At 41.5% G+C, this 17,979-nt stretch overlaps 1 protein-coding gene across 2 annotated transcripts in view; it reads right to left on the bottom strand.

Moving 5' to 3' along the window:
- Positions 1-9,910: 9,910 nt before the first annotated feature.
- NT5E (5'-nucleotidase ecto) overlaps positions 9,911-17,979 on the bottom strand; it is a 45,333-nt gene continuing 37,264 nt past the window's right edge. The window contains exons 6-9 of one of the 2 annotated variants that reach the window (XM_025382955.1): positions 16,000-16,105; positions 14,956-15,105; positions 13,440-13,640; positions 9,911-11,839 (exon numbers count right to left, since the gene is read on the bottom strand). In XM_025382955.1, the coding sequence (XP_025238740.1) occupies positions 11,676-11,839; positions 13,440-13,640; positions 14,956-15,105; positions 16,000-16,105 (621 nt within the window). In that variant the 3' untranslated portion in view covers positions 9,911-11,675. The remainder of the gene's footprint in view (positions 11,840-13,439; positions 13,641-14,955; positions 15,106-15,999; positions 16,106-17,979) is intronic. The other variant, XM_025382956.1, reaches the window with a different exon arrangement.

The raw sequence follows: 17,979 nt of genomic DNA, 5'->3' as shown, positions 1-17,979 counted from the left end.
CAAGAGACTTCTCCTTACTCTTGCTGGGTGTCTGACAGGCCGTAGCCCTGTTCAGTGTGAAAACTGAATACTTACAGATACTCGTGATTGTGTGGTTGCCTCTAAGTTTCACTGAATTGTCTGTAACTATCAATATATTCCCAAAGCTCATATAAACAATTTAGGCAAGTAGATTTTTAGTTTATGTTGTCTGTTATCTCTTCAAAAGAAAAATGTAGAATTACTTATACTTCTTGAAAGTTAACTTAAAAGATTATTTTTAAAGAATCAGTGTTTCAGAATTTTTGCAATTCCTTACCATGTCTCGCAGTTACCCTTGAAACAAATTTGTCACGATTGAGCATTTTGCATTAGGTTATTGGCTGTAGTGTTTATTCAGAATATTTATTGAGCTTCATCCATGTATTAGACACTAAGCTGGGTAATGTGAGAACACTGAATATAATTTAGAAAATTAACAAATTTAATTATACCATTCATTTTTCTCAAGATTTCAAAAAATGGTTGTTAGGTGTTACAAATTTTTTAAAAGGTTTTCTTAGCAGTTCTGTTATACTTTTAAATACTTGAAAGTTCTAGGATATGTATGAGTTTCCGTGAATCAGTGGGTTTTTTTTCTTTTTTTTTTTTGAAACGGAGTCTCGCTCTGTTGCCCAGGCTGGAGTGCCGTGGCGGGATCTCAGCTCACTGCAAACTCCGTCTCCGGAGTTTATGCCATTCTCCTGCCTCAGCCTCCCGAGCTGCTGGGACTACAGGTGCCACCACCTCGCCCGGCTAGTTTTTTGTATTTTTTTAGTAGAGACGGGGTTTCACCGGGTTAGCCAGGATGGTCTCGATCTCCTGACCTCATGATCCGCCCGTCTCAGCCTCCCAAAGTGCTGGGATTACAGGCTTGAGCCACCACGCCTGGCCCGAATCAGTGGTTTAATACCAAGCCTTAATGAACAGTTACTGATTTCTCAGGGACAGGTGGAAAATTGATCAAACCATTCACATTTAAATCCATGGCATTTTGAATATTATTATTTAAAATGTCATAGGTAAACTGGAAAAATAAAATATTTTACAGCCTTTTTTATGTCATCCTTACTAACTATTCTTCTTTAAATTGTGATATTCTCTTTATTTAGATAAGAAAAAATTTGTGGGTGTATCATGTCTACTTGAGTTGCCTTAACAAAACACTAGACACTGGGTGGCTTACCACAGACGTGTACTTCTCACAATTATGGAGGCTGGGAATTCCAAGATCAAGGTGCCAGCAAATTAGGTTCCATTCTGAGGCCTGTTCTCTTGGCTTGTAGGTGGCTGGCTTCTCGCCGTGTGCTCACATGACCTCTTGTACACATGTGGAGAGGTAAAAAGAAATCTCATTCTTTCTTCCTCTTCTTAAAAGGCCACCAATCCTGTTGAATTACGGTCTGACTCTTTGGACTTCATTTAACCTAAATTATCTCCTAAAGGTTCTATCTTCAAATATAGTCACATTGGGATTTATGGTTTCAGCATATGAATTTTAGGAGGATATAGTTCAATCCATAACAATAGGTGAGCTCTATTTAAAGAAGATGTTATGTATAAATGTCTGAACATATACAGTTAATAAACCACATTATGAAAGGTGAAAGGAACTAAAATGCAATCCCTATTTAATTTGCCAGGGCACTTTATACACATCATCACAGCAACTCTGAGGTGGTGTTTCTTCTATTTTATAGATGAGGATATGGAGGCCTGAACGAGTGGTAAAATTAGAATTTGAATTAGTATCTCTCTAGTCTTCACGTTCTTGTCACTGTTGCACCGTGAAAGGAACTTGTTTTCAGATGTAGTCACTCTCTGGATCCCTTTAAAAAGTATGCTCCCTGTTTTATTTCAAAAATTTACTTTGCACATTCCTTTCTATTCATGTTTGTGTGTGTCCTCTAGTGTATGAGCTTCATGAAGAACACATTTTTAAATGTGTTTACATAAACAGAGCTGTCAGTTTTTCTGGTTGGGGGAGATACAATGAAGTTAAATAGATGTGAAAACACTTTGAAATTTATAAAGAACATGTAAGATTGTGTTAAAAGTATTAAATTTTTTTTCTTCAACTTTTAAGTTCCGGGGTACATGTGCAGGCCCTGTGGGTTTGTTACGTAAGTAAACGTGTGCCATGGTGGTTTGCAGCACAGATCAACCCATCACCTAGGTATTAAGCCCAGCATCCATTAGCTATTCTTCCTGATGCTCTCCCTCCCCCTGCCACCTCCTGGACCCCCACCACAGGCCCCAGTGTGTGTTGCTCCCCACCATGTGTCCATGTGTTTTCCTTGTTCAGCTTCCACTTGTGAAAACATGCAGTATTTAGTTTTCTGTTCCTGCATTAGTTTGCTAAGGATAATAGTTACATATTAGAAGATTCTGATTGAAAGCATTTAAATTACCATTTATTGACTTCCTAAAAAATGTTATATTTTTACAATAGAAGTATAAACAGAAGTCTAATTTGCCCACTGTTGTTCTTAGCAGACTGTATAATAACATATGTACAAGTTATAATTTCAGATATAATCAACATGAGAATAAAAAATGACTGACTGAATGAAGAAACAAATGAGTATGTCTTCTTAGTCCACTATACAGTAGTACTCCTTTATCTGCAGTTTTGCTTTCCAAGGTTTCAGTTACCCAAGGTCAACCAAGGTCTGAAAATAGGCAAGTACGGTATAATAAGATATTTTGAAAGACCGCACTCACATAACTTTTGTTATAGTATGTCATTATAATCATTCTATTTTGTTAATCTCTTACTGTGCCTAATTTTACATTAAATTTTATAGGTATGTATGTATAAGAAAAACAGTACAGTCATGTGCTTCATAATGATGTTTTAGTCAATGATGGATTGCATATATGACAGTGGCCCCATAAGATTGTAATGGAGCTGAAAAATTCCTGTCGCTTGGTGATATAGCCAACTTAATGTCATAGGACAACATTTGTGGTGATGCTAGTGCAAACCTGTATTTCCAGTCACATAAAATTGGTAATAAACCACTGTATTACTGGCTTATATATTTACTATAGTATACTTTTTAGCATTACTTTAAGGTGTACTCCTTCTGCTTATAAAAAAAAGAGTTGACTATAAAAAAGCTCAAGACAGGTTTTTCAGGACGAATTCCAGAAGAAAGAGAGGACAGCCCCATGCATGCTACTGCCCCTGAGTACCTTCAGTGGCATAAGATGTGGAGGTGGAAGATAGTGATGTTGATGATCCTGTCCCTGTGTAGGCTTACACTAGTGTGTATGTGTCTTAGTTTTTTGTTTTTTTAAACTTCTGTGAGACAGGGTCTCACTTTGTTATCCAGGCTGGAGTGCAGAGGCGTGATTACAGCTCACTGCAGCCTCAAACTCCTGGGCTCAAGGGATCCTCCTGCCTCAGCCTACCAAGTAGGTGTATTCCCAGGCGTGAGGCTGAGGCGGGAGGATCCCTTGAGCCCAGGAGTTTGAGAACAGCCAGGGCAACAGAGTGACATCCTTTCTCTGCAAAAAAAAAAAAAAAAAAAAGGAAAATTAACCGGACATGGTGGCACATCCCTATAGTCCCAGCCACTCATGAGGCTGAGGTGAGAGGATTACTTGAGCCTGGGAGGTTGAGGCTTCAGTGAGCAGTGATTGTGCCATTGCACTCTACCCTGGGCAACAGAGTGAGACCCTTTCTCTAAAGAAATTAAAGAAAAATAAAAATAGAAAAAAAGCTTATAGAATAAAATATAGTAAAAGAAAATACTTCTGTACATCTGTACAATATGTTTGTGTTTCAGGCTAGGTATTAGAAAAGTGTCAAAAAGTTAATGCTACTCTCACTCATTTGCATGTTGTGGGCTTTCCTGAATAGGATGGGGATGGGTAGAATTTTAAGCAGTGATCAGATAATCAAGGGACCAGCAGCCTGTGTTAACAGTGCTGTAGTTCTAGAGAACAGCAGTTACTGAAGTTACATTACTAGTTTGTTCATTATGTCTTTTATTCTACAGTAGTAGATGGGATCTCTTTTCAGTTTTATCCAGAGATAGATTTTTTTTTTTCTTTTGAGACAGAGTCTTACTATATCACCTAGGCTGGAGTGCAGTGATGCGATCTCGGCTCACTGCAACCTCCACCTCCCAGGTTCAAGTGATTCTCCTGCCTCAGCCCTCTGAGTAGCTGGGACTACAGACACCTGCTACCACCCCTGGCTAATTTTTGTATTTTTAGTAGAGACGGGGTTTCGCCATGTTGATCAGGCTGGTCTCGAATTCCTGACCTTGTGATCCGCCCACCTTGGCCTCCCAAAGTGCGGGATTGTAGGCATGAGCCACCCTGCCCGGCCTCAGAGATAGATTTTCATTGAGGAATGAGGCAAGGCTAGATGAAGAAGACTTAAGGAGATTAATGATACATCTATGTTGTAAATGGGTAGGAATGATGCTATTTGTATTTCTTAGTGCTAACACAAAATTTGTGATCACATAATCACAGTTTCACAATGTGACGAGTTAGTGAAATTTTCAGCAGCACTGTTTGTATTAATGCTAATATAAAGTCTGTGCATTGTGATTTTACCAGTAAAATAAAACATATGTTTATCCTTCAAATGTATAGCCTTCCCTACTTCATCTGTGGAGTTTAGAGCTGAACAAAGAATCAACATCCAATTAAGAACATCCAGCTCAGTTAAAAATTTGATTAGTTGTATTTATTTATTCCTATAAAATAATACTTTGAAATATCTTAGGGGCCGATATCATTACTCACATGCTTACAGATTATTTAATGATTTGTCTTGCCAAAAAAAGGTTATTTTGTTTACTTCTCTGGCATTTTTGACTTTCATGAAAATCTGCATATCTCACATGTGAATATACATTATTGGAGGGAAAGTTAAAAGTGTAGTTTTTAAGGAAGACTTAGAAGGTGATTTTTTTTGTTTTTAACTTTTTTTTTAATATGTTTTGTACATGAATTCATATTCATTTTCATAGGGGCCATTTCTGGGTAATTTTTAAAGAAAACCGGGTTTAGTTGGCTCATGGTTATGCAGGCGGTATAGGAAGTATGGTGGTGGCATCTGCTTTGCTTCTGGGGAGGTCTCAAGAAACTTAGGACAGAAGGCAAAGGGGGAGCAGACACATCACATGGCCAGAGCAGGAGCAGGAGAGAGAGCAGGGAGTTGCCACACACTTTGAAATGACCAGTTTTTATGAGAACTTACTGTCAAAGAACAGTACCAAGGGGATGGTACTAAACCATTTATGAGAAATCCACTTCCATAATCTAGTCACCTTCTACTAGGCCCCACCTCCAATGCTCGGGATTATAATTCAACATGAGACTTGGGTGGGGACACATATCCAAACTGTATCAGAAACCAAAAGGCTGGAGTTCATTCCTCAGTCAGCCTTCTATCTTTATGAACTTGGGCTTGAACCAGGCTCAGCAATTTAGATGTTCCCATCTCTATGTAGGCAACATACCAAGGCACAAGAATAGTCAAATGTCTTTCTGGGTTTTAGCTGACAAAGATGATCCCAGCAGCTCTCCAGGCCTTAGTCTGGGACCTGCAGCACCAGGGCTGTGTACTAAGACTGTTCTTGCCGTGGCATTTTAGCCATGCCTCACTTACCTTGCTGTCCATTTTCTAGGATAGCTTTCCAAGTTGCTTGATTTGGGGAGCAAGCTAATACCCTTCTGATAATGTCTGTGTTTACAGAATATATTTTTCTCCAACCAAGTATCCTAATGAATAATGAGCCTAGTATAATTTTCACTGTTGTAACTAATATGCCAGCCATGCTTGTCATGGATTAGAGTTAATTGTTTTTATATTCTAGCTAGCTTATTTGTTAACAGTGTCTTTCATGAAGTATTTAATTTAGGTTCTTAGAGGCCTCAGAGGCACTACTCACTAGAAATTTGAGATCCTCCCAATTTATTGTAAAACTCCAAAGCTCCTTCCTTGATTGCATTGGGTAAGAAAACTGGTTCCTTTTGCTGTATAGGAGCTAAAGGAGCTCAAAATGTCTTCGATTTTGTCAGGGGAAAAAACCCAAAAAACAAAAAAACACCATAAATTATAACCTCTCATTTACAAAGTATATGGGACATAGAGCTGCAGGTTGCCCCAGGGCTGCTGCAGCTGATTATGGAGTTGTACTGAGGACTGGCAATCAGTTGAATTGTATCCTCCAAAAAGATCTTGAAGTCCTGTGGCGGGACTTCCGTCCTAACCCCCCAGTAACTATGAATGTGATCTTACCTGGAAAGAGGTTTTTGTAGACGATTAAGATGAAGTCATTATAGAGCGAGCACTAATCCGGTATTATTGACAGCCTTATAAAAGGGAAATTTGGGCACAAATATAATCAAGTAAAAAAAGAAAAGGATGTAAAGACATGGAGAGAATACCATATATAAGCCAAGGATGCCTTAGGCTAGAGGCTACCTGGTGCTAGGAAAGAGGCATGGAACAGATTCTCTCCCACTGCCCTCAGAAGAAACCAACACTGCCAGCTTGACCACAGACTTCTAGCCTCCAGAAGTGTTAGATGATACATTTCTGTAATTTAAGCCAACCAGTTTGTGTACAGGAACCTTTGCCTAATCTTGGCAAGCAGCTATGGCTTCTTGCCAAACCAAACATCCATGGGACTACTTACTCACAGAGGTAGCAACTTCTTCTGAAGGACACCTATTAGCAGCCTAAACTTTCCTCTAAGAAACCCAGCCTACTCTTGTGGCAGACTGCTGAAGGCAGCTACTGCTGTGATCTGAATGTTTGTTTTCCCCCAAACTCTGAATGTTGAAACCTGATCATCAGTGTGATGATGTTGGAGTTTGGGCCTTTGGTAGGTGATTGTGTAATGAGGGTGCTGAATGGGATTAGTGCTTCCAATAAATGAGGCCCCAAAGTCACCTGCCCTCTTCCATCTTCTGGTGACACAGTCAGTTGGTGCCGTCTATGAATCAGGAGGCAGGCCCTCACCAGACACCAAATCTGCTAGTGCCTTGCTTTGGGATTCTGCAGCCTCCACAACTGTGAGAAATAAATTTTCTGTTGTTTATAAGCCACCCATTCTATTGTATTTTGCTATAGCAGCCTGATATCATTTGGCTGTATCCACACCCAAATCTCATATTGAATTGTAGCTCCTGTGATCCCCATGTGTCGTGGGATGGACCCGGTGGGAGGTAATTGAATCATGGGGGTGGGTTTTTCCTGTGCTGTTCTTTGGATAGTGGAAGTCTCATGAGACCTGACGGTTAAATAAAAGGCAGTTCACCTGCACATGCTCTCTTGCCTGCTGGTATGTAAGATGTGCTTCTGCCCCTCCTTCACCTCCTGCCATGGTAGTGAGGCCTTCTCAGCCATTTGGAACTGTGGGTCCATTAAACCTCTTTTTCTTTATAAATTACTCAGTCTTGGTTATGTCTTTATTAGCACTGTTAGAATGGACTAATATAGTAAATTGGTACCAGTAGAGTGGGTTACTGCTATTAAGATCCCCGAAAATGTGGAAGTGACTTTGGAACTGGGTAACAGGCAGAGGTTGGAACAGTCTGGAGGGCTCAGAAGAAGACTGGAAGATACAGGAAAGTTTGGAGCTTTTTAGAAACTTGTTGAATGGTTTTGTCCAAAAAGTCCAGGCTGAGGAGGTCTCAGATGGAGATGAGGAACTTACTGGGAACTGGAGCAAAGGTTATTTTAGCTATGCTTTAGCAAAGAGACTGGTGGCATTTTGCCTCTGCCCTAAAGATCTGTGGAACTTTGGACTTGAGAGAGAAGATTTAGGTTATCTGATAAAAGAAATTTCTAGATGGCAAAGCATTCAGGAAGAAGCAGAACATAAAAGTTTGGAAGATTTGTGCTCACTTCAGCAGCACATATACAAAAAAAAAAGTTGGAAGATGTGTAGCCTGATGACGCAATAGAAAAGAAAAACCCATTTTATGGGGGAAAATTCAGGCCTGCTGCTGAAATGCACATAAGTAAGGAGGAGCCAAATGCTGATCATCACGACAATGGGGAAAAGGTCTCCAGGGCAGGTGGGAGACCTTCATGGCAGCCCCTCCCATCACAGGCCCAGAGGCCTACAAGGAAAAATAGCTCCCTGGGCCAGGTCCAGGCACCCCCTGCTGTGTCCTGACTAGGGACTTGGTGCCCTGCATCCCAGCTGCTTTAGCTCCAACCGTGGCTAAAGGGGGCCAAGGTACAGCTTGGGCTATGCCTTCAGAGGGTGCAAACCCCAAGCCTTGGCAGCTTCCATGTGGTGTTGAGCCTGCAGGTGCACAGAAATCAAGAATTGAGATTTGGGAACCTCCTCCTAGATTTCAGAGGATGTATGGAAACACCTGGATGTCCAGGCAGAAGTTTACTGCAGGCGCAGGGCCCTCAGAGAGAGCCTCTGCTTGGGCAGTGCTGAATAGGAAGTGTGGGGTTGGACCCCACACGCAGAGTTCCCACTGGGGCACTGCCTAATGGAGCTGTGTGAAGAGGGCCCACTGGGGCACTGCCTAATGGAGCCATGAGAAGAGGAGCTGTGAGAAGGGGGCTGTGAGAATGGTAGATTCACCAACAGCTTGTACCATGTACCTGGAAAAGCCACAGGCACTCAACGCCAGTTCATGAAAGTAACTAGGAGGCCGGGAGTGGGGTGGGGGTGGCTATACCCTGAAAAGCCACAGGGACATAGCTGCTCAAGACTATGGGAACCCACCTCTTGCATCAGCATGACCTGGATGTGAGACGTGGAGTCAAAGGAGGTCATTTTGTAGCTTTAAGATTTGACTGCCCTGCTGGATTTTGGACTTGTATGGGGCCTGTAGCCCCTTTGTTTTGGCCAATTTCTCCCATTTAGAATGGCTGTATTTACCCAATGCCTGTACTGCCATTGTATCTAGGAAATAACTAGCTTGCTTTTGATTTTACAGGCTCATAGGTGGAAGGGATTTGCCTTGTCTCAGATGAGACTTTGGACTGTGGGCTTTTGAGTTAATGCTGGAATGAGTTAAGACTTTGGGGAACTGTTGGGAAGGCATGATTGGTTTTGAAATGTGAGGACATGATATGTGGGAGGGGCCAGGGGCAGAATGATATGGTTTGGCTGTGTCCCCACCCAAATCTCATCTTGAATTGTAGCTCCCATAATCCCCATGTGTCATGGGAGGGACCCGGTGTGAAGTAATTGAATCATGGGGGCAGATGTTTCCCATGCTGTTCTCTTGATAGTGAGATGGTTTCATAAAGGGCAGTTACCCTCCACGCACTCTCTTGCCTGCCTCCATGTAAGATGTGTCTTTGTTCCTTCTCTGCCTTCTGCCATGATTGTGAGGCCTTGCCAGCCATGTGGAACTGTAACTCCATTAAACCTCTTTTTCTTTATAAATTACCCAGTCTCAGGTATGTCTTTGTTAGCAGCATGAGAATGGACTAATAGCCCAAACAAAGACAGCTAACATGGTTTTTATGTGTCTGACTAATTGAGGTATAATGAAACCAACTCATTGTGTTATTAGTATACTTGAGGAAGATTCTTGGGCACACAGCCAGTACAGGTAAATTAAAATCCTCAACATTAACTTGGAAGTTTTTATTTGTAGGAATCAGTACTGGCCTCAAAACCATTTTTATATCAGATTCTGTATGTCAAAGCCACCAAATTTAGTAGTCTTCCTTAAAATACCACTCACTTTTCTCTCCTACTTAAAAATTGGATACATTTTTCTTCTCATTTTAGGGGTGTGAGGGGGGATGGAGGGTTATCAGATGGTAAGTGGCTTATGATCAAAAGAAATGATACCTGTGAAAATCTGTCAGAGTTTTCCTTCAGTCATATTGTCTTGAGTTGCAGGTGTTTGAATGAGAGAAGAAATAACTATCAAAGACTAAAGAGCATATCTTCAATTTTATTGTTGGGAATCTACAATTGCAAAGTGGTTCAAAGTCATTTCTTATACCACTGCACAATACACACACACATTTAGGGAACTTAAAAAAAGTTATTTAAAAAATTCTGATAAGATTTACCTTTTTTTACTGGCCAAGCATAAAAAGTAAACCCTAAATGTACCTTTCTCTAATTTTCCTTGTACAATCTTACTGACATTTTTTATAGCTAATCCATATATGCATAGAACCGAGGCTATTATTTTACTGCAACAACTTTTATAAAAAGGTTATGAGGTTTAAAAGTATGTTTTGTATCAAGAGTACTTAATATTTGTAAACACTAAGAAACAAACATACTCCCTATCCAAACCTCTAGCTGCCATTTGCACACTTTAAGGTGAAGCTTCCCGTTTCTTGAATTACTTAATGCAGAGCTGAGCAGGCTCATATTGTTCCACTCCCATCTTAAGTATTTGTTCTTTGGGCCTAAGTCATTTCATCAGCATGGGTATTTGCTGACCACCCACTCAGAGGAGTTCTCATATCTGGACTTAAGAATGATTTACAGTGACTGTTCAGATTTGGAGGCAGAGTGACTTCAAAAATGTATACCTCTTCCTAAAGTCATTTCTTCGAGAACTCTGGACATTCCATAACTAGGTGTGTGTGGTATGAATAGAATGAGTGCAGTGCTGGCATCTTGCTGGAGAGGGAAAGCTGCAGGTTTAGAATTATAGCTTATCTTAGAAGGTTCTTCTCATGATACCTTCATGTTAGGAAGAAGAAAGGGGACAGAGGCAGAGCTGATGGAATCTCATAAAATAACAGTTAATGCCATGTGTCGGGCACTTTGCTTAACAAAATACCTGTTTAACGTGTAAATTCTCTTTATCTCTTGCTCTTTTATAATATAAACAAGTCCTGGTGTCCTGTTTTTCCCTTTCCTTTCTCCCCGTCCTTTGACTGTCTTTTGCAGCCTCTGGCCTTTCTCATTATCTACTACAGCTTGCTACCTGACTCATCAAAGGCACATGGGTGTTGCAAGACAGAATGGTATCCTGTGTTTATATTATTAAACTTGCTATTACAACAGGAGCTAAAAAGTGAAAAAATAGACACAAGAAATAAAGCAGAAATTTGTCATCCATGAGCTTGGGGCTATTGATAATTATGAAGAGAGCAGATATTAAGTATCATTCTGAACAGTAACTTGATATAGTTGAGAGTGCTGGACTTGAGTTCAAAAGACCTAGGTTTAGGTCTTGGATCTGTCAGCATTAGCTGTATGGCCAAGTCAACCGTTTCTGAGCTTCAGTTTTTTCATCTGATAGGTGGGAAAAACATCTCTCTTTCCTACCAAAAGCAAGTTGTGGATATCAAATGAGACAATGTACTTAAAACTCCTTGTGAATGATAAAATTTTATGTAAACATAAGCTTTTTGATGGATTAGAAGTGGATCTGAGGAAGAAAAATACGGTTTAAAATTGTTAGTACAATTTTATTAAAATTTGGACATATAAACTAAATATAGTTGGCTTTCTCCTTATAGGGCCCTATGTTAATTTTTTTTCTAACTCACTAGGTTGCTGACCCTGAGTAATCATGTCAGTCTGTTCATTTTATAATGCTCTAACCTCCAGCTTCTAGGAGCCTGTAAAGATGGTTTTTGCTGTCACAAAGCCAGGTCCTAAAAGGCAGATTTGAATCTCACTTGAAAAAATGCAGTTTCACACATTAAAGGCAAGGAGAATTTTTGGCTATTGGTATAAAACAAAGATCACTGCACAAAATGAAAGAAATATTAAAGAAAAGCTTCCATGGCAATGACTTCCTGTGGAAAACTTGATCCGACCTTCAACTGCTGGGTAAATTACTTTCATTTTTGAGATATATGTAGAAACCACATTGATATCTTGATCACCTAGAAAAACATATACATTATTTTAACTACAGAAAAGGTAATTGTCAATCAATAGTAAGGTAGTCCTTTGTAATTATAAAAGGGAAGCTATTTCATAAGCAGGGGTAAAGTGTCACAGAAGACAGGAATGCTGGTGATCATAAGTACAAAGAATTTGATTGCTTTTTTATGCTCCCGATGTAAAATGTGTCTGTTGTTCAATATTGGGTAATTGGGGGAAGTAGAGTTGCCTCAGCTCTGAGATTACTAGAAAGAGGTCATTGACATCTTAGCCTTTGAACCACTCCAGAACAAGGGTGGCTTCCTTTTGTTTGCCTCCCCAATAATTATTTTCACGTAATTGATGATGATGATGGGACTTAGGGGGGTTTCCTTTACCAAAGAGAGGAGAGGATAAATGCTAATTGCCTATAGCTACAACAAACCCATGGGGGACCCAACAGAATTTAATTTTAAAAATATCACTCCGGTACTTAAGAACCCTTCTCTCTTCAGTGATTTTCACCTCTGGGTATACACTAGAATCACTGAAAAAGAGTTTAGCCCCAATCCAATTAACTTGGAATCTCTTAAGAGATGCGGCTGAGCCATTGGTATTTAATTTAAAATGCTCCTGAAGTGATTCTAATGTATAACCAGTGTTGAGAACCCTTAGGTCCAGGGCTTCCTTATCCTTCTGCATGAGCTCCTCTTTCTAACATCCATCAGTCTAGGCTTGAGTGGTGGACAGCTGATGACTATCAACCTCTTTGTCTCATAGGGCTTTTACGCTTGCCCTTCCATCTTCTGTCACGGAAGGGACAGAAGAAGCCAGCACCTTCCCTCCCAGAAAGGGCTGCCTCCTTTGGTCTGGTCCTGCCCTCCACCCTCCTTGGAATAAGTAGCTAAAATGACAGGTCCAGCATGATAAGACTGAAGAAGATCCTGGTGGAACTTCCCAGAAATGCCAAGAAGCTACCTGTGTGTCTTGTAAGCATGCTGGTCTCTACCCTAGGAAGAGGAAGGGGAAGTGTGTTCTATGTCAGTGGTCTGTATGCACATAATGTGACTCAACAGGATTTCTAAAAGTGAGACTGGCATATAATGTCCCTCAATGCTGCCAGAAATACCAACTGACATCAAGTATGGTTATTCCTATGATTTGTACCACCAACCCACTGTGCTGAAAGGGAGGCGCTTACCCCATCCATTTCTACCTGACCGATTCACACAGAAAGCTTCTTCAAGAAAGAAAATTTAAATGATTGAATGTGATGGTTTTCCGTATTCTAAAATTCCAGAGGTGTGATTTTTCTGTAAATGCAAAACTCATTTATATTTCACAATTTAAATAGGTGCTTAGATGTAGTTAAAAGGATTTGAAAACATTTTTGATTTACAAATGGTTTCTCTCTGGGGTTGGATGAAGGCATGTTTGTGCTCGGGGAGTGACAGGGTACATATTCCTCTCTGCTGTGCTGTGCTGCTGCTTTCCAACAAGCAAAGCAGGAGGGAGTCAGCAAAACAGGGAGTCACTTTGCCCTCCTGGCACCACTAGTAGCTCCCCTTCGTGGCCCAATTTTGTTGTTCTTTAGAGAAAGGAAGAGACACTCATGCTTACCAGAGTCATGTCTTAATAATTCATCTTTTATCATCTGGAATCCATCTCCACCATTGGCCAGGAAGTTTGGGAGGATCACCTTATATATCTCATCCATTTTGAGAGGGTCATAACTGGGCACTCGACACTTGGTGCAAAGAACATCTAATTTGACTACTCTGTCTCCAGGTTTTCGGGAAAGATCATATACCACATGGATTCCTAGAAAAGAAATTAGTCTGTTTTCACCAGATCCAAAGGGAGATTTCTGTTTCCTAAGGAATTTTGGTCAAACTCTAGAATTGGGGCATGGGGCTGTGGTTTTTCCTTTGGTTTAAACTTGAGTGAAATTTTATCAAGAGAATTGTGACATTGCAGCTACCCTTTATCATGAGTCCTTCCAGGACATAGGAGGACCACTGGAAGGAAAACCAGCTTTGGACCAGAATGGGTAAAGGGTGACTCTGCATGGAGAAACCACATCTTTTTCTGTTTTTCCCTTAAAATGCTGAATTGGCCTACTAAATTGATTCAATGGCCTTAGAAAGTGAAAAACAGATCAGAGGCATAGAGCATTTTACAATTTTGTAGACCATTAAATGGTAATCACTTGGGATTGGGTGACTTTCACAAGGCATAGAGCTATGCAGTGCTTTGCTAGAGCATCAGAAAACTGCTTTTCCCTCAACTCCCTTCTGGGAAAATGGAGGATGTTTGGGTTGCCCCATAGGCAGTAGGATAGGCCCCCACTGCCTTCTGTAGCCCTTCAATCTCAACAGCAATGTGTTCTGCAGAGGGAGAACTCAGCAAAGCAATTCTGTCTATCAAGCGGGACCACAACCTAAGGTTAAAAAAATGAAGCCAGATTATGGTTTCCAGGTAAACTAAGATTACTTTTAAAGGAGTAATTCACTGGACTGTGGAATTATTAACAAAAGTGTTTCAGAAGCCCTTGGCAATTTAGGAAACACTTATTTCCGTTCAACTTTCACTACAGCCCATGAGATAAACAGGAAAAGTTTTCTCCCTGTGCCCAGAGGGGTTGAGAACTTGCCCCAGGTCACAGTGGGACTAGAACCAGGCGTTAAGGTGTGTCTGTGCAGTAGGCTGCTCCTTCCAGGAATCATCCTGGTTAATACAGATTGGACAGCATTCCTTTAAATCTTGGCATAGTTCCAGGCAACAATGAGTAGAACAAAGGAGAGGACTTTTTTTTTTTTTTAAAGAATATTGAATGCTTAAATAACTAAGATTTTATTAGAAACTAGACCTCAAAGCAGCTGACCTGCTTAGAGGACCCATCTGATGTCCAAATCAGACTTGGCAAATACTGCTTATTGTCAGGGCTTTGGGGCTTTGACCCCAATCTAATCTCAGTGGCTCTGAGAGTCCACAGCCATTAAGGGATGAGGTATTGGTGTTGGAAAAATCTAAACCAACCTGACTACATGAATTTTGGTGAGGGGGAAGCTGAGCCAACCAGCAGGAAACCCCATGTCACTTTGGATGGGCCAGCCCTACAGGATGGGTGACTTACCGCCCACCTGCAGGAACTCTCCAGTGGACTGGCCATAGCGGTGCACGCTGTGCTCAAAGGCCTTCTTCAGGGTGGAACCTTTTAACTGGACCAGGTCAAATGTACCTCCAAAGGGCAATACAGCAGCCAGGTTCTCCCAGGTAATTGTGCCTGAGGGTAGTCACAGATGAGGCAAGAAGGAAAATAGCTTGAGAAAATGCTAACACCATGACCAGTTTCCCTCAGCACTGGGGGAAGAAATGAAGGGGACATGGGGAGGCTTATAGAGCATCATCAGCTATGTCTAAGTGGTTCCTGACACTTAGGGAGGGAATGAGTTTAGGAGGCCTCTGACCCTGCACTCCACCACTGGGCAAGGTGGCAGGAGCTCACAAATGACTGTGTCTCAGAAGGTCACCATGCTCAGTCTTAGATCTGCTAGCTTGGGGCTGGATCTCCAGTAGTTTGTTTTGCATAGTTCAGTTCCTCCAGACAAACAGTGTGTCCCTGCAACCTGTCCCTGTTGTCTGACAATGGGATGGATGCGTTTGGGGCCTTATACTGATAACCGATTGGTTTTCAGTAAATCAGGGAGGACTACAAGGGTGTCTTATTTGTGTAGTTGATTTGTTTTGCCATATGATATAATCTTGGATATCTGTAAATATACTAAGGTAACATTTTAATCCACTGGTATGTCTTTTTCAGGACAGAAGACTGGTGATTTTTGTCTCTTTTCAGATGCCAAGGTGGAGACTGTTGATATTTTGCATAAATCAGAAACAATTAGTATAGCTTTGTAAATCAGAAATTCAGACCAAGCTTGAGTTCCACCAACAGCTGCAGCTTCTGTGTGTGAATACATGTAAGCTTGTATGTGTCCTTCGGGCTAGGTCTTAGACTTTAATAATGGCTAACCCTAACTTAAAGGAATGACATTCTGGTACATGGCTGGCAGCAGAGATGAACTGAGGCTGCACATGGGTGTGTTCAAGGCAAGAACCACAGCAGAAAAAGATCAGAGAGAAAACATGACACACTGAGGAGCTGGGCCTGGGAGCATACCATTGTTGCGCTCATCAATGGGCGACCGGATACCACCTCCATTTAAAATGCACATGGATACATGGTTCCAGAACATTTCATCAGCGTGTCTGAGATTGTTGTTAATCTGAAACAATAGCACAGATGTACACTAGTTACTCTGGTTCTTCTTCCTTAGGATCAGCTCCAGGAATCTGGTTAGCTCTCCTGAGGAAATAAAGCTACTTTTCCCCTGCTACTGTGTTCCCAGGAATTTCTCAACTATAATTAGAATTAGTTTTACACTCCCAAAAATAAAAATACACTGTTACCAGTCCATGTCAAACTCTTAGTTCTCCCTCCTGAAACTCCCATACTGTCAGGCCAGGTGGCCTTAGCAAAATGGTCTCTCGGTTGTAGTCCTGGTGTCGGGACTGGGCCTCCCATGCAAGTTGGCCCTCAGAGCCACTCCTGCACAGGCTTCTCCAGGGCAGGCCATGCCCTCTGCCTGATTCTGAGGGCTTGGCCTAGAGCCTGCTCAACACCAGATCTCATGCCAAATAGAACCTGGCCTCCATGTCCATGTCTCTAGCTGATTCCCAAGTTGGCAATTTTGGAAAGACAGGGACAGCCTTTTAAAACTGGGGAGAATCACATCCATTCTTTTATAAAATATATGTTTAGCTATTAGAAATAAAATGAATAGATTCTCATTTAGGAGGAAAAAAAAAAAAAAAAGCCAGGCGTGGTGGCTCACACCTGTAATCCCAGCACTTTGGGAGGCTGAGGCAGGTGGATCACCTAAGGTCAGGAGTTCGAGACCAGCTAGCCAACATGGTGAAACCCCATCTCTACTAAAAATACAAAAATTAGCTGGGCATGGTAGTGGACACCTCTAATCCCAGCAAGTTGGGAGGCTGAAGCAGAAGAATTGCTTGAACCCGAGAGAAGGAGGTTGCAGTGAGCTGAGATCATATCACTGCACTCCAGCCTGGGCGACAGAGCAAGACTCTGTCTCAATAAATAAATAAATAAATAGCAAAAGCTCTCCTTTGTTCTAGCCTCTTTAACAGAGGGATAAGCACTGCCAACAGCCTGGGTTGTTTCCCTTCAGACTTCTCTTAACATTTATATACCAGCTTCTCCTTAACTACTTCTCTGGCATTGACTGCATGATGCTGAGGAGACACCAGCAGTCTGGTCTTGGCATGAGCATGATTGTTGTCATTTACATGGCAAACATTTATTGAGTGCAGTTGTATCCTGGGCACTGGGCAATGCATGCCAAGCACTGACAGAAATGACTTCCCTGGGTCCAGGCTGTGATCCCGTGAAAGTGGTAGTCCGACATAGGAGACCTTGGCTCAGTAAGGCCCCCAGAGAGCTACCATGGCCATTCTGCCTGCAGACAAGTAGACAGGGGCTTGTTCTTCATAGGTGATCTTGCTCAGCCATGGGACTTGTTATTACCATTAAAACTGTGTGTTGTCTTTCTGTGCCTGTGAAAGAAGTTCCTGTCACACAAGGCCAGGGTTCTCTGGAGTCAAGTGAACTGATGAGGGAAAAACAGTCTGGCCAAGTTGGATCCAAGCAGATATGCTTTTATCTATTATGTTGATATCTCCAGGGTAGCAGAGTTTGTGCATTTGCATCCTCTTACAAAAGGAAAGCAACATCCAAAATTCAGACATCTAAGAACACCTTAAAATAAAGGTTTTAGTTCTTGTAAAGCAGTATGTTGGTGGTTACCTGATCTCCTTCCAACACCTTAAGAAGGTACTGAGTATGAAGCTACAAACAGCAGACCTTTGTTTAGGCACTAATGTTTTATATATTTTTCATATTTATTTAATTTTAGAGACAGAGTCTCGCTCTGTTGTCCAGGCTGGAGTGCAGTGGTGCAATTATAGCTCACTGCAGCCTCCTGGGCTCAAGCCATCCTCCCACCTAAGCCTCCTGAGTAGCTGGGACTATAGGCACATGCCACCACCCTGGCCAAAAATGTTTTGAAATCCCTCATTC

Source organism: Theropithecus gelada, chromosome 4 (genome assembly GCF_003255815.1).
Source record: "Theropithecus gelada isolate Dixy chromosome 4, Tgel_1.0, whole genome shotgun sequence".
Taxonomy (NCBI): domain Eukaryota; kingdom Metazoa; phylum Chordata; class Mammalia; order Primates; family Cercopithecidae; genus Theropithecus; species Theropithecus gelada.
The sequence above is the reverse complement of the archived record's forward strand: the minus strand, read 5'-3'. Positions and strand labels throughout refer to the sequence as shown.